The 21,651-nt window shown below is 40.3% G+C and overlaps 1 protein-coding gene across 3 annotated transcripts in view; it reads right to left on the bottom strand.

The window, feature by feature from the left end:
* LOC139780518 (neprilysin-1-like) overlaps positions 1 to 21,651 on the bottom strand; it is a 127,692-nt gene that overhangs the window by 68,622 nt on the left and 37,419 nt on the right. Inside the window, exon 3 of one of the 3 annotated variants that reach the window (XM_071719181.1) lies at positions 4,450 to 4,612. The exons of the other annotated variants lie outside the window; for them this stretch is intronic. Coding sequence (XP_071575282.1) covers positions 4,450 to 4,612 — 163 coding nt within the window. The remainder of the gene's footprint in view (positions 1 to 4,449; positions 4,613 to 21,651) is intronic. 3 annotated transcript variants of the gene reach the window in all.

Raw genomic sequence — 21,651 nt, 5'->3', positions numbered from 1 at the left:
CTAAAATTAGCGGCATGGAATGTCAACGGGCTCTCACAACATAGCCAAGAGCTAAAAATTTATCTAACCACACACGACATAGACATAATCTTAATCTCAGAAACGCACTTCACTAGCAAGAGCTTCTTGAAGATGCCCGGATATCATTTTTATCATACCACGCATCCTGATGGTACGGCACATGGCGGCACGGCAATCCTAATCAAGAATAAACTCAGACACCACGTAGACAGACCTTTCCGCAAGGCCCACATACAAGTCACATCTATCGTAGTAGAGGACTGGCTAGGTCCAATCACAATATCGGCCGTGTATTATCCACCTAAGCACAACATCAAGCTAGACCAATTTGCGGCCTTCTTCGGATCTCTTGAGCACCGGTTTATAGCAGGGGGAGATTACAATGCCAAGAATGAACACTGAGGCTCAAGACTAACATCGCCGAGAGGACGTGAACTGAAAAAAGCCATCGAGAATTTTGGACTGAGTTCACTATCCTACCTACTGGCCTACCGACAGGAACAAAATTCCAGACTTGATAGATTTCTTCATCACCAGAGGCATTCCTAACACATATATCAGGTGCGAGTCAAATCTAGAATTATCGTCTGATCACACTCCGGTACTTCTTACCCTGCAAAGCCAAGTAGCTACAAAAGAAAAAAAATGTGTTCTTCACAATAATAAAACAAACTGGTCCCTGTTTCGTGATATCATAAACTTAACACTAAACCCTAAAATAAGTCTTAAAACCAATAATGACATATTGTCAGCAGTAGAACACTTTAAGGATGTATATCGCTGCCTGGGAGTCAACACCATTAGCCCGTGAAGTAGATCCAGCACTCATTTTCCCCGCGCACATAGGCGAATTGGTCACTGAAAAGAGAAAACTTCGCAAGAGATGGCAAGAGACAAGGTGTCCGAAGCTAAAAACTCAATTAAATAATTTAACCAAAAACCTCGAATTAAAACTTACTAAGGTAAAAAATGAGGGCATTCAGGTCTACCTGCAAACTCTAGATGCAACAGCAACAACTGATTATTCTCTCTGGAAAGTCACCAGACGTCTTAACCATCCACAAGCTTTATCCCCTCCGCTGCGCCGCCAGGCCGGAGCATAGGCACGTAGCGACATGGAGAAAGCTACAACTTTTGCTGAACACTTGACGCAGGTCTTCACTCCCCACCCACATGAGATACCGCTGGTAGCTGACGTTGAACCGTTAGACATTACCTCATCTGTTGTTCCCGAAGAATCCTTTGAGGCAATCACCAAAAAAGAAGTCCTATCCATTATTAAAAGTGTAAATCCAAAAAAGGCGCCCGGTTACGACCTAATAACGGGTCGACTTTTAAAAGAGTTACAGTGGAAAGTTGCCCAAGTCGTAATGATCCCAAAACCAGGTAAACCCCCAGAAGACCCAAAATTCTAGACCAATCAGTCTCCTGCCAGCATTATCTAAGATCATGGAGCGCCTTTTCCTCTTAAGGCTAATACTAATAATTGAGAGGGACAAACTTCTGCCAAATCACTAGTTTGGTTTCAGGTGTAGGCATTCTACTATTGACCAAGTCCACAAAATCGTAAACAAAATAAATAGCTTATTTGAAGCAAAGGAATGCTGCTCTGCCATCTTCTTGGACATCTCACAAGCGTTTGACAAAGTCTGGCACAAAGGTCTTCTTGTCAAAATCAAAGCAATTCTACCCTACAACTACTATAAATACCTTAAATCCTACCTAAAGGATCGCGTATTCCTGGTGAAAAGCGGCGAAGCGATAACCGGTCTCTATGACATCAATGCGAGCGTACCCCAGGGCAGTGTACTTGGGCCTATTCTTTATCTTCTACATACAGCGGACCTTTCTGTCCTACCACGAACAATGACAGGAACCTTTGCTGATGATACCGCGGTTCTTGTCTCACACCCGATCCAAAAATCGTTAGCAACATCCTACAAACTAGCCTTGATAAAATCTCGCTAAAAAAGTGATGAATAAAACCAAATGAAGCAAAATCTGTCCACATTACCATTATTACTAAACAAGGCATGTGTCCCCCAGTCTCACTCAACGGTGTTCAAATCCCGCAGGCGGAGAGTGTCAGGTATCTTGGCATGCACTTAGATAGGCGTCTTAACTGGCGTAGCCACATCTTCACCAAGCGCAAACAACTTAGCCTCCAGCTGCGCAAGTTGTACTGAATGATAGACAGAGGCTCCAAACTTTCATTGGAAAACAAGCTACTGATCTATAAATGTATCATGAAATCAACCTAAACCTACGGGATTCAAATGTGGGGAACTGCTGCCATCTCAAACTTAGCAATACTGCAAAGATTTCAATCGAAAATGACGTACCAGGGAGCGTCAGAATTATTACTGACGCTCCCTGGTACGTCACCAACAAATCCCTTCACCACGACCTTGACATCCCAACGATCAAAGAGGAAGTCATCAATGTATTTAAAAAATACAAAAACAGATTTGAGGAACACCCAAATAAACTGGCCAAAGTCCTCATGAAGCAAGCAACTCCAATCAGAAGATTAAAGCGCAGAATGCCGCAAGACCTCCTCCTCCCTTAGAGTGATAATCAATGGAGTATGCGTCGTGGACCCATACCGCTCATGACTGTTTAGATCGACTCACATTCTGCTAAATGTGACAGATTGCAGAAAAGTAACTGAATTTAAAAAAAATTACTAATTTGCTAATTCAATAAAAATTTAATTTGTTTCCCTGCTTAATGCACTACAAAATGCGTGATATCAGTACAAAATTACCTTTTTCAAAAAAGGTAAAAAAGGCGCCAAGTTCACGCAATGTATTTTGTAAATCCAAAAATTCAACCTAAGTGATAGTAGCTTTAATTTCTCCATAACAAAATTATTATATCACAAAATTGCGTTATTTAATTCAACCCAAGTTGTTCGGGCGCGCACTGAATTGCTGCCGAACGAACTACCGGATCCGTCCAGAGAAGACGCGAGATATCACGTGCGGCTCCGCTTTGTTTTTCCCACGGAGGTCACACTTTAAACTCGGCGACCGATATTGCTGACGAGCACGACTGACGAACACAGCAACGGACAAAGATTGTCGATCCGTTATATACCGCAAAATAAAAAGTACAGCGTTTATAATTTAACAAACTTTATTCTGTTATTAATTGTCCGGAATTGAGTTGAGAAAGGCCGAGACACTCGGGGCGGAGGCACCACCGGCCTCGCAGTTATCCTGCCCACGAATAGCGAGAAGTCGTCTTTCTCTTCAACGCTTCGGTTGCGAATTGCGCTGATTTTCTCGGTTCGATGGGAATTGTACGCACGGCGCCAGACGCCGAAGATGCGTTCGCGTAGAGATGCGCGCCCAGCGCGAGAGAACGGAACGGCTTAGCGCACAGAGATCGAACCGTTGAAACTCGGACTTGACTTCGCTCGAATCGCTTGTAATGGTTGATGAGTACATTTGCGAGGTGTCCGGACGACTGTCGCGTCGGTGTCTTTTCGGAAACGGTTTTCTGGCGGGGATTAACGCTGTACAACGCTCTAATTGGCGATTGTCGAATACGGGCGCGTGTCATTGGTTCCGGGCCTCTCGGCGTTTCTTAACTTATGTATATTATTGTGACAAACACGTTTATTTCGCGTGATGAACAAGAATTGTTTCCAAAGGAACTTATATAAATACATGTAACGGAAAAATACAAATTTAACGCTAATAAGTCGCTGGAATCCCCAACACAAGTGATATGTATTTGTATTAATTAATTATTTTTATTTAGAATATTTTTAGCGTCCTCTAAATGAATTCGCCATTCACACAAATATATTTTTCGAAACTTCGAAGCTTCGAATATCAAAACTTTCGAAGCTAATCACCAGCCCTAGTGTGAATGGCGAATTTATTTAGAGACACCACAGACGCGCGCTTAGCGCGCGCTATTTAGCTTTAACATTATGCTATTACTATTACACAATTAACTTCTTGATACACACAACTGTCAAAATATACGATGACAGCTGCAAATGAAGTAAGCGCAGCGAGAGAACCAATTGGCATCGCGGAAAAGCGGCAACAATAAACTTCGAGATATGCGAGTATCGACTTAACATGCCTTTTTTTTAGAAAGGATCGAAACCACGCATTTTCCTTATTTTTAACACTTTGTCTCAATCTTCACTCTTATTTCAATAGTGTATGCGCAAAATGAAGATGTTTTGATTATATACAATAATGTTATATTATACATAATAACATTTTAATTCTACATAATCGAGTAATAAATAGTAGCAAGCAACATTGAGAAAAAAATATTAAGAATACGGAAGTTAAGAGGATTTAACGATAGAAATTAAGGAAAAATAAAAAGATTCAACTATATTGACAGATACAGATGAAGAACATCAATGATGACTAATCGTTTTAATGTGATAATACTCACCGATATCATTTCTGTTAGGATTGTAGAAGGCATTCACCACAGCCGGCTCAGTCGACCACTTGTTCTTGTCAACTGGCTCTCGCAACTTTTGTAAATTATGATAAGCATCGTACTTGAGCACAGCAAAGATATTGTCCAAAAAGCGATTTTCTGTTATATTTAACTGAAATAAAATAATTTTTCGTACAAGCGAATTTCGATTATCTACATATTTAAAAAGAAAGAAGATAAAAAAGAATGAATTGTGTGTGTGCGCGCGTACATGCGTGCACATGCATGTGTATGGTGGTGTCACCAACAAGGAAGCACATGGAAATAATTCCTTCCTTTTAAAGATTTTATATTACAGAATTGGATAAATATACCGAATAAAAGACTCACTTCTTATGACCTTAACCTTGACATATATTATAGAGGTCACACTCTTGAGTAACTTTCAGAAGGTTTTAGCCGTCGCCCGTTCTTTATTAAAAAGTTTATTAAAAAGTTATTAACAAAATAATCTTAATGCATATAACGTGATTATATTAGATATTACGATACCATGTATGTACATTTAAGAAGGAATTTACATTTTACCGAGGCTTATAGTTTTCTCTTCTTATCCTGCACCCCTAACTCATACAGCACACAAACGTTGAATCAACATCTCAAAAACATTGCATTGCAACATTTGCAATTTTGCATCAACGTTGCGAATTGTAGATTCAAAGTTGTAATTCAACATTCAGAAAATATTACTCGACGATTGAACGGGCTAGTGATAATCCTCTGACTCTGACGCTTCCTTATATTTCTTGCTTATACTTGTATATAATACATCTTTATAGTGTTCAAAAACCTTGTAGTGATACATAATTGAAAAATATTAAAAACAATGCAACAACAATTAAATTATTAAATATTGATTAACATTGGCCACACATTTAGCAGAACCTGTTTTTTTTACAACTGTTGGAAGAGTTTTCTGAGTTCTGATTGGATTATTCCTCTAGATCTAAAAGAAGCGCCGGGTCCGAAGACTCACGGATATCGCGATTTTGTCACGCCTGGGACCTGCTTATATATATTCGTCTCTAACTATTTATTTACGAGTCTTACCGTTATGCGTCGCCTATAGTAGCTAGTTGCGAACTAGCGCGAAAAGATTAATAATTTGTTCAAAGTTGTATCAACATAAAGAAACAATGTAGAGGTATCAACATAGATTTAACGTTAGTAAGATATTTATACTTCAACATTCAACATTACAACGTCTCAGCAACGTTCTTTTAACATTTTGTGTTGTACGCCCATACAGCACACTAACGTTGAATTAACATCTTAAAAACATTGAATTCCAACATTTACAATATTGTATCAACGTTGCAAAATGTAGATTTAACTTAGATTGAATGTTGAAAGACATTGCACAAACGTCTAATGTCCGCTGAATTGCAATGTCTTCTAAACGTCTTGCAATTTCAACATTTAAAAAACGTTCCCATATAGCAGTAAAAGTAATGCTAATGCCTTGCCATAGACATGCCATGTATCAGATACATCAGATTTTAACGAATAAATATTGCAGGTACATATATGCCGTGTGTGTACAGCCGCGAGCCCGAAAAAATCCACTCTCCAACCGGTCACTCAACCAAGTAGTAACCCGCACTTACGTTGCTTGACTTTGATTATCAAACGGGCTAGTGGTGATCGATCCTCTGACTCTAATTCCTCTGACGCTTCCTTCTTGCTTATCCTTGTATGTACATATCTTTAGAGTGTTAAAAAAGTCTTGTAATGATATATTAACTGGCAAATATTAAAAACAATGCAACAACAATTAAATTGTTAAATACCAATTAACATTAGTTGCGTTTAGCAGAACGTGTCTTTTTTAGAATTGTTGGAAATTTTCGGAGCTCAGATTGGATTATTCCTCTAGATCTAAAAGAATAAAATCCAATCTCAGTTCAGAAAATTTCCAACAGTTACAAAATAGACGTTCTGCTAAACGCGGCCATTTATTCAATTTACGTGCGATGTAGATTTCATAAAACATTAAAAAAGATATTTTTTATTTAAAATAACTATTAACATATATATATGTTATCTGCATATAAAATTATATACATATAAAGGAGGATCGAGGGTCAATAAGGCCTGTTTTCGGCCCCTTCCAAAATTGGACCAAAATGGGTGGAATCACTTCCTTAGACCCTTGGAAGTAATATTTAGTCGATTCCAACCAAAACGAGGAGAGAGAAAGAGGAAAGATAAACGGTGCAGAAGCTAAAAACAGATCACATACTACATACTGATCTTTTATATTACTTTCTCTGCTTTTCTCTGATTTTATATATATATATATATATTGTGACGTTGCAGTTCCGCTGCATCGTGGCAGCGTCCCCGCCGCCGTCACAAGGCGCGGGTTTCGCGCCCGAGAACGGTCCAGGGAGGCGATTGCGAAATCTCCAGGGGCCTAATGCGTCGGAATGCGGAGGATCCGGGAATTTGGCGTAATCGGAAAGGACCAGGGGCGAGGAATCGGCCGACGGAGGCGATTGTTAGCGGAGCTCGCGAGCAGCCGAACGAGAAGGGGTGCAGGAAAACACACGCGCGGCGCGTGGTGCGGCAGCGAACGGAGCTTGAAACAGCAGGGCCCCGGCGCCGGGAGAGAACGAGTTTCCCCGGCTAACCTCCACTGCCGTAACCGGGCTCCGGTGATGGCTGGCCAGCACCCCCGGGTCACAAGGGAGCATTATGGAGGAATCAGCGTGTCCAGACCGCTGCTTAAGGATTCCGAGAGGCCGCTGCAAAATCGAGGGGTCATAGAACGACCCCGCAGGATCTACTGCTGACAGCACTGCGCGAGGATCTGTCGCAAACCCGCGAGCCCGCCCCTAATTGGCCCGTGCTATCGCGCCGAAGGGCCGCGCACGCCCCGGGTGGGGCGCCGTTATCGAGCGAATTTTCGCGATCACTTCCTGGTCGTTCTCCGGCGAGTACGTAAATTATCGCGCCGTTATCTATCGCTGGCTGCCGAAACCTGAGCCCGGACGGATACGAGTTGTAAAGAAGGAGCAGACCTTCGGTGAGGTTGGCTCAGGTATTTCGCGTATGTAAAGCCACGACACCGCCCTCCGGGTCGCGCTTTCGCCCAGGTGCCGACGCGTGAATAATTAGTGTTAGCTGCCGAAAAGGCTACTTCTATTAATCTCTTATTATGTTCCTGTAGGCTTGCTCCATATACAATTATGTCGTCTAAATATACTAGACATTGTAATCCTACCAATCCTGCTAATACGGCTATTATTGCTCTTTGAAATGTTGATGGTGCATTTTTTAATCCAAAGGGCATTCGGTTGTGTTCGTAATGCCCGTACTGTGTAAAAAAAGCAGTTTTTTCTTTGTCTTCTTCTTCGGTCTTCCATCGGAATTTGGTGGTATCCCGAGGCGAGATCTAGCGTGGTGAAATATTTCGCATTTCCTAATTGATCCAAAATATCGGTTATGTTGGGCAGTGGGAAAGAATCTCCCATCGTTAAATCATTCACATACCGAAAGTCTATCACCACTCTTAATTTTTGTTTTCCGGATGCATCTTTTTTCTTCGGCACAACTAGCAACGGCGCATTCTACGGGCTCGTGCTAGGCCTAATAATCTTATTTTTCAACATCTCCTTTACTTGCCTATTTACTTCTTCCTTATGTTTTTCTGGCAATCGGTACGGTCGGATGTTGACCGGTACGCTGCCCGCCTTTGTTGGAATCTTATGCGCGACGATATCAGTGCATGTCAGTGGTTCTCCTTCCAGATGCAATACGTCGCTGAAATCTCGGCAAATTTCCATAATGGTTTTCTTCTCCTCTTCGTTTAAATGTTGTGTGCGTATCAATTTTGCGATTCTTTCGCTACGCGGCATCGTTTCTTTTTCATCATTTATTTGATTTACTTGCATCTCTTCTGTTTCCTTTTGACTGATCTCCTCTAATGTCACTTGAGGCATTAGTATTTCGACCGTCTTCTCAGTCGTATTTAGTATGCTTGCTGGACCTAGAAAATTTTCTGGCATCACTAGGCAGTTTCCTATGAACACTCCTGGCATTGTTTCTTCAGCTTGTATTATGCCTAATGAATTCTTATCGGTCGCGACTTGTATTATTGTTTCGCTTCGTGGTTTCAAAGTCATTTCCTATATGGATACAATTTTAGTGTACTATGACCTATTCGTATCGAGTTCGATTCGTAGCTGTATGACGCTTGGTGCTTCTTTATGAAATCTATTCCTAGTATCCCGTCATATTCAATCGGGAAATCATTCTTGACTACATAAATCGTGTGCTTGATTTTTCTATCTTTTAAATCAATAGTAGCTCTGAATTTTCCAATGGTATGAGCCTTATGTCCTGTTACTCCTGTAAAGGCTATTTCATCTTCTTCTATTAATGTTTCGCCTTTCAAATGCTTTACTTTAATTATTGATACGGCCGCTCCGGTCGAACAGCAAATTCATTTTTTCGCGCTTCGCTTCTCGCATGGGCAGAGTGATTATGTCCAGCCCTGCATGCTTTCGCGGCTTATTCGTCATGTGTGACACTTGACACTCTATAGCAGGTCGGCGCTGCTTTGTTTCCTCCTTGTCTTCTTCATTGCTATTCGATGCAGAATTACTATTTTTTTTCTCGGACCATTCGTTTTCGGATAACTTTTATTTTGTCCTCGAGAATTATTAGACTTATCGTGATTTGATCTTTCTTTATTGGGTCGTCCGTTTAATAGCCAACATTCCTCGCGTATGTGTCCTGTTTTCTTACAATATTTGCAGAATTTATCTATCACATTTACGCGGGGTGTTCTATCTGGTTTCGGCAAAGAAAAACGGTTCGCGTATCTGCTGGTACGACATTCTCTTCCGTGATGTCCGTATTTTCCGCATTTTTGACATTGTATTATCGGTCGGTTGTCACGCGGTTGCGGCGAGTACGCATAATTATTTTTGGAACGCGGCGGATTGCCACTCGGTCCGTTTACCTTTTCTTCTGCGCTCGCTCCGGCAATCGCTTCTTGCAAGGTTGCAAAATGCTGAGCTCGGACGAGTAACTTGATCTCGTCTTTCAATCCTAATAGGAAATTCTGTAATGCCTGTTGTTGAATCGTTTCTAATATCGTTCGCTTGCTTTCTATGGTGTGATTTCTTCCTTCTATCATGGAATCGTATAAGTCCATAGCTAATTTATCTGCTCTTAATCAGAATGCTCTTGCGCTTTCTCCGGATTTTTGCTTGAGTGTATTAAACTCTAATTGCAAGTGTGTGGTACTATTTCGGTTCAAATAACAAACTTCTAACTCTTTCTTTAATTGTGCGAAATCTCGTATCTCTCGCGTTTGGAAATCTATCATTGCTCTTCCTTTTAATTTTGTACATACCACTGCTTCTAATAATGTTCCTTCTTCTATCGAATTTGTTTTTTATTGCGTATGACGCGGCGCTCAGAAATTCTTGCAATTTACTCGATGTTCCGTCGAACTCGGATATCATGTCTCGTGCCTCTTTTAAACGTAGATATCCGATAACGCGTTCCGCTTGATTCCGGATATCATACGACGTTCGTCCGTACGTAACTTCGAACGGGAGGTTACTTGGCTCGCGTCTCGCGTGAAATTCCAACTGAATTACGCGTTCTTGTAAGTTGCGATTTTCCCGCGTGAGGTTGCGGATTTCCTGTAATATCTCATTAAGAACGGGATCTCTATCGTCCGGCTGTAATCCGGCCTGATCGGGCATTCGGTTACGATTATTCGCCGGGGTTCTCCTTTGAGATAACACTCTATTAAGACGGTTTATTTCTTCGTCTATTTCATATGGGGTTACCGGCGCATTTTCATTGTTCGCGTCGCGGTTGTTCATTGCTGCTTCCGCCATCTCGATTACGTTTACGTTTCTTGATGCTGAGTAATATTCTTGCGGGTTGAATACGCTGGTATCATACGAAGTCAATGAGAACTCTCGTCTTTGTGATAGTCTACTGGTCGTACTGTCCGCGTCTTCGGATTGTGCGTACGCGTGTGAGGGGTGGAGTCTATTTTCCTCGGGGCAGTATTTTGTCCTATTAAGCTCGCGTCTAAATCGTCGAATTGAAATTTGCGTTCGACTACGATGTTAGGATGTAATTCCGGTTCTGATTAGCTTTCGCTTGAGTAGTACGCGTCTAAGTTTCTACGCACGGTTTCGCGATTGTCGCTTACGACTTCTTCGGTCGTTTGAACGGGACTTAACGGGCTATTTCTACGCGCTCGTCGTGACGTCTCGCTATGGAGCCACGATTGGTTTAGTTCCGCAGGTGGATTATCGCTTTCCGACATCTACGGTAATTGCGCTTTACATAAATTGCTTAATCAACTTACATTACGGTCGCTAGTCGTATGCTGCTGGTTGTGCCGCTTTATCAGTCGGTGAGCCTTCGTTGAGGTAGGTCGGTGCCGTCTCGGGTTACGCTGAACGTTGGTCCCTCGTCGGCCGCTACCGTGTGTTCCGCTGTTGTCGAATCTGGCTGCCGTGTCTCCGTTGAGGATGTTGCACCGCCTTAACGATTCACTTTTTCTGTTTCAGCTGCCGTTCCTGTCTTCCTGCCAGTGGATCCCTCACGCTGCCACCAGTTGTTGTGCTCCCTTTTTGCGGAGGGGCACTTGGATTCTTTTTGGTCCACGGAGGATACGGGGTCAATAGAATTAACTAGCACTTTTGAATAAAGGATAACTTTTAATAATCACTCTGCGTACATTCGTTATTCGCGTTTGACTCCCGTCACTGCCCCAGTCCCCGACTCTCATTGCCCTCCCGTCTGCTTCTCTCGTTCCGTTTTGTTCGCTCGTCTGTCCTTCGGTTTCGCTGAGTTGCCCGATCAGATGTAGGCCGATCGCGCAACTCATTGTTTTGACTTCTCTTTGTTTCGTGGTGTCGATTTCTTTTCACGGTCTCGTTTATAATAAGATCTTTACAATACCTATCTTTAAATAACAATGTTTCTTAATCCTATTTTGTAATATTAATTTGGGGCCGCAACATATCTATGTACACATATATATGCTGGTAGAGCTCCAAATACTTCCGTTTTGGTTGGAATTGACTAAATATTACTTCCAAGGGTCTTAGGAAGTGATTCCACCCATTTTGGTCCAGTTTTGGAGGGGGCCGAAAAGCCTTATTGACCCTCCTCCTTTCTTTTCAATAGTTTTATTTGAATTTTGAAAGATTAACAATTTGTTCAATGTTGTTTCAATATTGTAGCAACGTAAAGAATCAATGTAGAAGAATCAACATAGATTTAACGTTAGAAAGATATTTATACTTCAACATTCAACATTGCAACGTCTCAGCAACGTTTTTTCAACTTTTTGTGCTGTATGGGATGGTAATCGTTTTAATGATAATACATAACTCAATATCATTTCAGAAATGCGTATTTTCTATTTAGCACACGTATTATTAACATAAAAAATGAAAAATAAAGAATATTTTCAAGATGATTTGCGCACGGATTACCACGCTCGGCTCATAATCAGCCCGTTTCTTCTAATGTTCATTACTGGAGCCTCTACATCGACTTAACATAAAATGGTTTCACATGGGTTTCCAACTTTTTACGCAAAGTTACCCCACACCGTTCAGTAGGTACTCAGTAAGCAAGAAACATCAAGAAACATTTTAACTACATTACAGCAACGTTTTAACATTAATGCAATGTAGTTGAAATGTTTCTTGACTTTTCTTGCTTACTGGGTACTTACTGTTGAAACAAACTATTTAGATCTTACTTGTGCTCTTTATGCACTCTGTGCTCTTTATATACATGCACCCTATCGCGCACCATCTATGTACTCTCTATGAATAAAGATCTCACTTTCCCGTTGGACTATCAAACTGTGTGGTCGTTCTCTTCGCTCTGCTCAACAGGTTATGGGCCCAGAGCCGAAAGATCAAGCCCGAGGGAAAAGTCAAGTTTAGTTCTCTTTTTAGATTTGTTGCATTAACCTTTCGCGAGTGACATTTTCTTTGCATTAGTTGTAAATTAAAGTCTAACCGGCAAATGAAGATACGTGGTTTCAGTGCACGGAAAAACGGCGTCGGGCGGAGAATTATGGGGAACTATCGAGAAACTCAAAGGCAGTGAAAATTATCACACGTGGGCGTTTGCAATGAAGAATGTGCTCGAGTTAAACGGGCTCGAAAAGTGCATTATTGTCGGTGAGGGCGCCGAAGCTGATGTTGAAAAATTGCGAAAAGCAAAAGCAAGATTGGCCCTGTGCATCGATACGTTGATTTATGTGCATATCCAAAATTCGGAAAGTGCTGTTGAGATGTGGAAGACATTAAAGACTTTGTACGAGGACAAGGGTCTTACGCAAAAAATCGGTCTTCTGCAAAAATTGATAACGACACAATTGGAAAGCTGTGAATCAATGGCGGACTATGTGAACCAAATCATTGGAACGGCGAATAAGTTGATAGGAATCGGTTTCCAAATCAGCGACGAATGGATCGGTGCAATCATATTGGCTGGACTTCCGGATTAGTTCAAACCAATGATTATGGGTCTCGAGAGTAGCGATACTAAGGCCACGTTCCGTAACGCGCATATGCGCGCATTTTCTATAGTAAACGTTACGTATACTATAGATAAATGCGCGCATATGCGCGTTACGGAACGCAGGGTGGATTACCAGCAATGTAATCAAATCAAAGCTCATGGATTCGGCGTATCAGCAACGACCGGAAAGTGCGTTCCTAGGAAAGAGTGGCAGTAGTGGCACTAAAAATGAAAAGTACAAAAGCAAACCAAAGTGCTACACTTGCGGTAAAAAGGGACATATTTCAACTGAGTGTCGAAATAAACCAAAGGACAAGGATGAAAAATTCAATAAATCAGCGCCGGGCAATGAAAATAAAAGTGCATTATGTGCAATGTTTACTTCCGACACATCAACGAAGAATACCGATACCGACGGATGGTATGTTGACAGCGGAGCCTCACAACATATGACACCATCGGAAAATTGGTTATGTCAAAAGAAGCAGACATCGATTGCGAGGGTCGTGACAGCTAATGACTCAAAAATGACAGTTTCCAGTGTCGGGAATGTGACAATTAAATTAGACAATACCGAAGTTAACAACGTTTATTAGACGTTAACAATGTGTTACATGTACCTGAACTATCTACAAACTTGTTGTCAGTTTCACAAACTGTAAAGTTAGGCAATACGGTAGTGTTTGATCAAAGCGGATGTTCGATCTACAATAAAGATAATGCCCGCATTTTGAATGTCAAGCCTGTTGGTGGTGTATATAAATTTTAGGCTGAAAACATTAAATGTTTTTCCTCACATGTATCAAACGATGACGCGATGATGTGGCATCGTCGTTTTGGACACATTAATTATATAGATTTGTGCAGGATGCGAGATGGTGTTGTCGACGGGATAAAAAAAACGCCGACAAGATCAAGGACTGCGTTGTATGCTTGGAAGAGAAGCAAACCAGGCTTCGATTTCCTCAAAGCGAAAATCGGTCGGTCAACATATTGGATCAAGTTCATTCGGATCTAGGTGGACCCATGGAATCCGAGTCAATTGGCGGAGCGAGGTATTTCATGACTTTCGTTGACGACCACTCTCGAAAGGTATTTGTGTACTTTTTAAGATCAAAATCTGAAGCACTAATAAAATTCAAAGAATTTAAGCAGTTCGTTGAAATGCAAACTAAAAGGAAAATCAAATCGCTTAGAACTGATAATGGTAAGGAGTAGGGGAGACCGGGGCCTAACCGTCGCCGGGGTTGAACCGTCAAATCAAATATCTCGGAACCTGTATATTGTGCGAACTCGCTATTAACATTGTAAACGCTGCTTATGGTACCAATGTGACCAACGGAGTTTCGGCAGGTTACCTGCCGTGTTATGATTTTTACGAGGGCAAACGTGTTTTCGAAAGGTGAAAGTTACATTTTCTGCGCGTGGAAATTTTGTAATATCTGCAATAATATTTGCTCTCCAAATCTCGAGGTATGTGATTATAAAGAGTAATGCATGCTGAACACGAATCCAGTGTAGTTTTTTCATTATCGTTGATGTCTAATATTTCGTGGGCGATCAAACCTGAAACTTGTGTTTGGGGTTAATCCGTCAGTAAGCAGTCCGGGTGCATTTCCGGGCATTTCCAGGCTCACTGCATATGGAATATGGATGAGACGGGAATTACAACCGTTCAGACACCGAATAGAGTCATCGGACGTCGAGGAGTGAAACAAGTCGGGCGAGTGACTTCTGCGGAAAGAGGAACCCTCATAACTATTTTTTAATAATGTTTCGCATAAAAATTTTAAATAAATTTTTATATTTTTCTCTTAAAAACAATTATTAAGATGTATCCTATCATTTTTCAGGATTAGATGTACGTATATGTATTGAAAATGCAGTGTGACGGTTAAACCCCGGCATTTTTGAGATTTCAATTTTTCCACCGTTGTCGTTTTTGCTCTATACCGGTTAAACAAAGCGACGTAGATAAAAATTTCCTATATAAATTTTGTAGCTAAAGGTTCACTCTTTACAGTGGTATACCACATTTAACTAAAATTATTTATTTTCTTGTTAAAAATCGGCACCGAAAAAAAACTGACGGTTAGGCCCCGGTCTCCCCTACTGCGACGAAGAGTTTTGGGGCATTCCTCCGAACGCATGGTATTGAGCATCAGAAGATCGTTCCTTATACCCCTGAGCAAAACGGAATAGCGGAGAGAATGAATCGTACGCTGGTAGAAAAGGCCAGGTGTATCTTTGATGGCAAACTCGAAAAATTCTATTGGGCTGAGGCCATCAATACTGCTGCATATGTTGCTAATTGTTCTGTAAGTCCTATTTTGCAGAAAAAGACTCTTGAAGAGGTATGGTCAAACAAAAAGGTAGATGCCAGTCATCTGAAGATCTTTGGTTTATCATGGTGCATATACCGAAACAAAAGCGCTGCAAATGGGATCCTAAATCTTAAAAATTGAGATTTATTGGCTATAGTGAAACCACAAAAGAATACAGATGTATAAATCCAAACTCAAAGAAAATTACAATTAGTCGAGATGTGTTCTTCTTGGAAAATAATGAGTCGAGCACGAAGGTCAACATCGAAGAAGATACAAATTCAGTGAGGGATTTTTTTCCAGTCAAGATAAATAATCCCGCATCTGAAGAAGAAGCCGAAGGTAGTGAAGAAGTCGAAGGTGGTGAAGAAGAGGCCGAAGGTGGTGAAGAAGAGGCCGAAGATGGTGAAGAAGAGGATTCGTTCCAGTCAATCGAAGACGAAGAAGAACATGTAGACGAACCAACAGTGATTCATAATATAGATGTCCCACCATTGAATGAGCTGCGACGATCATCACGGAAGCCTAAACCTAAAAACTTCGATAATTATATATGTCACTCGGCCAAGATCGAAGAAGATGAGGTTGATCCGGTTACTACTAAGGAAGTCATGGAAAAAACTGACTACGAAAAATGGAAAGCAGCAATGAGTGAGGAGATACAATTCATTTACTAAAAATGCAACATAGGAATTGGTTCATCTTCCACCCAATAAGAAAGTCATTAAATCGAAGTGGATCTTTAAAACCAAGCAAGATGCAGAAGGAAACGTTATACGTTACAAACCGCGCTTAGTCGCGAAAGGATGTTCTCAACAGTACGGTATTGACTACGATGAAACGTACTCACCAGTGGTTAGACATACTTCTATACGTTTTTAATTGCACTTGCTGTTAAATACGGTCTTAAAATAGATCAAATGGACGCTGTAACAGCATTCTTACAAGGTGAGCTGTCAGAAGAAATTTATATGTCTCAACCAGAAGAATTCAATGACGGCAGTGGAAGAATATGCAAGCTAAGAAAAGCTATCTACGGGTTAAAGCAGAGTGGCAAAACGTGGAACAAGAAACTGAAGAAGACTCTAAAATTGTTTGAACTCAAGCAATCTTCCGCTGACTTATCATTAATTTTAGCTATTTACGTAGACAATATTCTCATATTCTAGAAAGACGAAGCAATAAAAAACAAGTTGAAGAAATCTTTAAGTACTGTTTTTAAAATAAAGGATATGGGAGCAACTACAGACTGTGTTGGGTTACACATAACATATGAAGATAACGCAATCTGTCTGGACCAAACAATGTGTATTAACGACATCTTGAAACGGATTAATATGGTCGAGTGCAAACCTGCAAAAACTCCAAGCGACATCAATCAGAAGTTATTGATCAGCATGTGTCCCAAGGATGAGCAAGAAAAACAACAACTTGCAAATATACCCTATCAAGAGGCGGTGGGTAGTCTTCTGTATCTAATGCAAGGAACTAGACCGGATCTGACTTTTGCGGTGAACGATGTAAGTAGGTTCAACCAAAATTTCGGCAAGGCTCATTGGACAGCCGTGAAGAGAATCCTACGCTACGTTAAAGGAACAGCTGATTACAAACTACAATATACTAAATCGGCCGAATGTCATCTGAATGGTTATTCGGATTCCGATTGGGCATCAGATATCGACAAATGTCGATCATGCACAGGATATGTATTTAAACTCTCAAATGGCGCTATTTCATGGGCTAGCAAGCGACAACCTACTGTGGCCTTGTGGCTCCGCAGTCCAAGAGGCAATCTGGCTCAAAAACTTCGGCAAGGACCTGAATCCGGATATAAAGCAAAGAACGGTTAAAATCGGTTGCGATAACCAAAGTGCACTGATTTTGGCAAAAACGGATGGATTCAGGGCTAGATCCAAACACATCGACGTACGACATCATCACATCCGTGAGAAGATCGAAGACGAAACTATAGAGGTCGTATATGTATCTACAGAAGAGATGGCAGCTGACAGTTTAACTAAAGCTGTAACTGGGCAAAAGGGCATTTTTTGTGCAGAAGCAATGGGTTTAAAAAGCATTAAAAATTAAAATTATTCTCTATTTAGATATTGATTCGATATATATTATGTTAAAGAATAATTAGTTTATTTTTTGTTTCATTATTTGATAAATTCAAAACCTTATTTCTTTCCATTTTGCTAACTGTAATTCAAACTGTTTTAATGTTTTAATGAGTGAGGGTGTTGAAACAAACTATTTAGATCTTGTGCTCTTTATGCACTCTGTGCTCTTTATATACATGCACCCTATCGCGCACCATCTATGTACTCTCTATGAATAAAGATCTCACTTTCCCGTTGGACTATCGAACTGTGTGGTCATTCTCTTCGCTCTGCTCAACACTTACAATGCAAAACAAAGACCTATCCTCATGGGGAAGGGCAAGGAGGGGCATATGTTCCTCTGGATTTTAATTTTTTCAATTTAGAATAATTTTATAATTGACAACTAGATAATTTTTTGTTTGAAATTTATCCACACATACTATCTCAGAAAAAAGAATCAGAAAGAATTTAATAATCAATGACTTTTATCACATAGAAAACTTTAATGAAAAATCTGAAATATATATGGTACAGTTATTGAAATAATAATAATCGTTACAACAGATGAGACATCAGTACTCGACTTATTGCAACACTGCCAATTTTTGAAAGCAATAACACAAGCAATGGCGATTTTAATTTGTCTTCCACCTACTATCTGCACAATTGAAAGATTATTTAGTTCTTAGAGACGGATAAAAACTTGACTCGGGTCTATAATGAGTGAAGACCATTTGGATGATTTATGCATGTTAAGCATCCATCGCGTATTTGTTTTTAGTAATAAGGAAAGCTTTCTAGCGAGTGTGTTAGGCATTTTCTTGCATTTTTAAAAAATTCAAAAAAATTTAAATTTGTCTTTTCTGAATAATTATCTTTTATTGTTTTATTTATACCAAATAAAGTATCTTATTTCTTAACCCCCGGTTCTTCACAACCTGGACAAAAATAGTACCTCTAACAATAAATATATTTACACTCTGTCCTTTCTTGAAAAAAGTGTAAGGGCCATGCTTATCATTGTACAGTTTCACATGGGTTTTCATGCTAAGCGAGGTTTACTCTACACCACCCGGTGCTCATAGTGCGAAACGAGGTCTATTACTGTACGGTTCCATAAGGGTTTTCAACTTTCCAAACGCAAACCGTACAATGATAGACCATTTCGCACTGTAAGCATCGGACGGGTGTGGGTTAAACCTCGCTTTTTGATTGGAAATTGCAAAGCTATATAAAAATTATATTCTTTTTATGAAACTTTTTTGGTAAATATTTCCCTTTACACAGCCACCCCCGATGACCTTGACCTTGACGTATGTTGTCAAGGACATAACCCTGAGTAACTTTTCCTTATAACTTAATCGTCGCTCGTTGTTCATTAAAAAGTTATTAATAAAAGAAGTTTGGAAACTGTAACATATATATCTGACACTGTGTATATAATTTTTTTATATATGTGTATAGATAGTACACATGCAGGCGGGGGCGGGTGAGGGTAAACCTCGCTTCGCGTGGAAAGTTGAAAACCCGAACTATACAATGAATACAATGTGTTGTAATCTAAAATTACAACAAGTAATGATTAAATTAATTATAATAAAATTATAGAATAGTCTTTCGAAAGACTTCGAGGAAATTGCCTTTCGAAAGACTTCTCAATTTACGCCGACGCGGACGTGGAAGTCCATCAAGCTTCCGCGTCAATCGAACTATTGCGATATGCATAGGAATGTGCGACAACGCATTTCGGCAATCGCGGAACCACAGCGAGATTGCGAATGCGCTCGGTCACTGACCGACCGCATTCGGGGGGCCGTCGAACCCGGCGGAAAAGCGCTGACAGGGCATAAGTCAAAATAATATAAGGGACCGCCGAAGAAGTCGGGACGGAGAGTAGTACAACCGACACTCTGCCCGTGCCCGTTCCCGTAAGCCGTGTCGCGTAGCCAAAGTATACATTATAACGAAGTACGGACGAGTAGTAGTAAGTGCAGAAGGCAAAGCCAAGTGTAAACTAGTAAATGTAAGGAGACGCTGAAATAAAGCTCCAACGTAAGGTAAAACGAAGTGAAGTTAATTTAACGACGCCTACACCCCGTTCCACCTACGAACCCGAACCCTTCCTAGTCTGCCCGCCTGTGCTTGTCGAGTTCCAACTCGTAAGGTCAAGAAATCCCAGAAATAATAAACGTTTTGCCGTAAGCTGTCACCAACCGGCGACGCGGCACAACAAATGATAGACCTTGTTTTGCCCTATATGCAGGCTGGGATGGAGTGGGGTGATTTTTGCTTTGATCTACCCCATCCTACCTCTGCTTACAGGGCGAAATAAGGTCTGTCATTGTACGGTTCGGGTTTTCAACTTTCCACGCGAACCGAGGTCCACCCCCACCTACTCTTGCCTGCGGGGGAGGGGCTACCGCCTCTAAACCGCTTACGTGTGTACAGTCTATATGTTGAGAAACCGCAGGTGATCGGGAGATGCAGTGTGAACGTATCTTCTTTGCAAACAAAATCTTTATTTTAACACGCTCGACAATGGTTGTGTGCTTTGTGTCGCTTACAGTGTGTATCTGGCGATCGAGAGCGCGCCGCTTGGTAGCCGGAAAAGGCACGCCGCCTGGTGTCGGCTAGTGACTTGTTGTGTATGCGCCACACGTGGAAGTGAAACGTCGGAACGCTAGTTACAATTTACCGCACGCAACTTAAACTTAGTATTAGAAATAGAAAACGCGAGAAACTAAAGATAATCTGTATTTATAGAAGGAAAGATGCATTATCCCATACACACATCAGCAAATTACTTCCTTTAGTATTAACACAAATTCGAATATTTTTCAAACTTTTTTTCATAACTTTTAAATAAGCAATGAGCGACGATTAAGTTATAAGGAAAAGTTACTTAGGGTCATGTCCCTGACAACATATGTCAAGGTCAAGGTCATCGGGACTGGCTGTGTAAACGGAAATATTTATCACTTTTTTAATTAATAACTTTTTAATATAAAAAAAAGAGCGACGACTAAAATCTTTTGAAGGTTACTCAGGAGAGTGACCTCTATAATATATAACAAAATCAAGGTCATAGGAGGTGGGTCCCTATTTATGGATATATTTATCCAGAATTGTTAAAAATAAAAAAACATTAAAATGTATAATATTTTCTAAAAATATAAATACAAATAGTTATTAAATGTCATTAAAATTTTTTTACAACAGTTTTCTATATATTTTTTTAGTTTTCATAATACTTTCTCAAAATCATATTGAGTTAACTTGGAGAGGTAATTCTTTGAAGCATATAAGAAAGTAACTGTAAATAGATATGCACGTTTATCATTTTTAATATTCTATAATATATCGAAAATCCAAAATGAAATTAAAGATTTTTTCTTAGACGAATATTTCCATACGTTTCCTTGTAAATTATTTATATATAATATTATTATTACATTATTTATATATAATACTTATAATAAATTACGAGGGTGGTTTGATAAGTTTGGTAAATTTGTATGAGATAGCGTTACAATCCATTTGGTGACGTGATGCCTGGAAAGTTCACTCTTCAAACTTCCCTCCCCAGATCAAATTTCAACCAGAAGTGACGCGTTGTTCACGTTCGGTAGTTGTTTGAAACGAGCGGTTTAGCAGTTGCCACAAAAATAAAAAAAACTTTTTTTTTCAAAAATGTGTTTTACTTGCTTTTTTACCAAACTTATCAAACAACCCTCGATAATATACAATAATACTTTCGTATATTAATCAATTTTATTCTTATGTTGCAAAATATTAAAATATCTTTTTTTAATTTTTATTTGTTACGTCCAAACCCCAGGATTCGGGTAAGAAAAACTGGGAAGCGAAGGAAAGGCTAACCAGAGGGGCAGGGGTACGGAAGGACGCAAGCAGATATTTACTCTGTCTCTCGCAAGTACACGCACTGAGGCGCGTGGCGCGAGCCGAACACACTTTCAATTTTCAATGGCTCAGGATGGGTCAACGTCTGTAAGGACGCTAGGAGAGTAGGACACCTTTCATGAGCGGTGCGATCGTCGGTCCTGTTTTGAGTCAGAGAATTTAGTTTCTTTAACTTAGGATCAGACCTTGTGCGACTTCGAAAGCGGAATGAGTTGTTGTTGAGGTTTTAAATTATAAAAGTATGAATGTAGATGGAAATTTATATTTTACATAAA

This window comes from Temnothorax nylanderi, unplaced genomic scaffold (assembly GCF_030848795.1).
Source record: "Temnothorax nylanderi isolate EJ_2023f unplaced genomic scaffold, tnyl_v1.0 TNYL_tig0282_pilon, whole genome shotgun sequence".
NCBI lineage: Eukaryota > Metazoa > Arthropoda > Insecta > Hymenoptera > Formicidae > Temnothorax > Temnothorax nylanderi.
The sequence above is the reverse complement of the archived record's forward strand: the minus strand, read 5'-3'. Positions and strand labels throughout refer to the sequence as shown.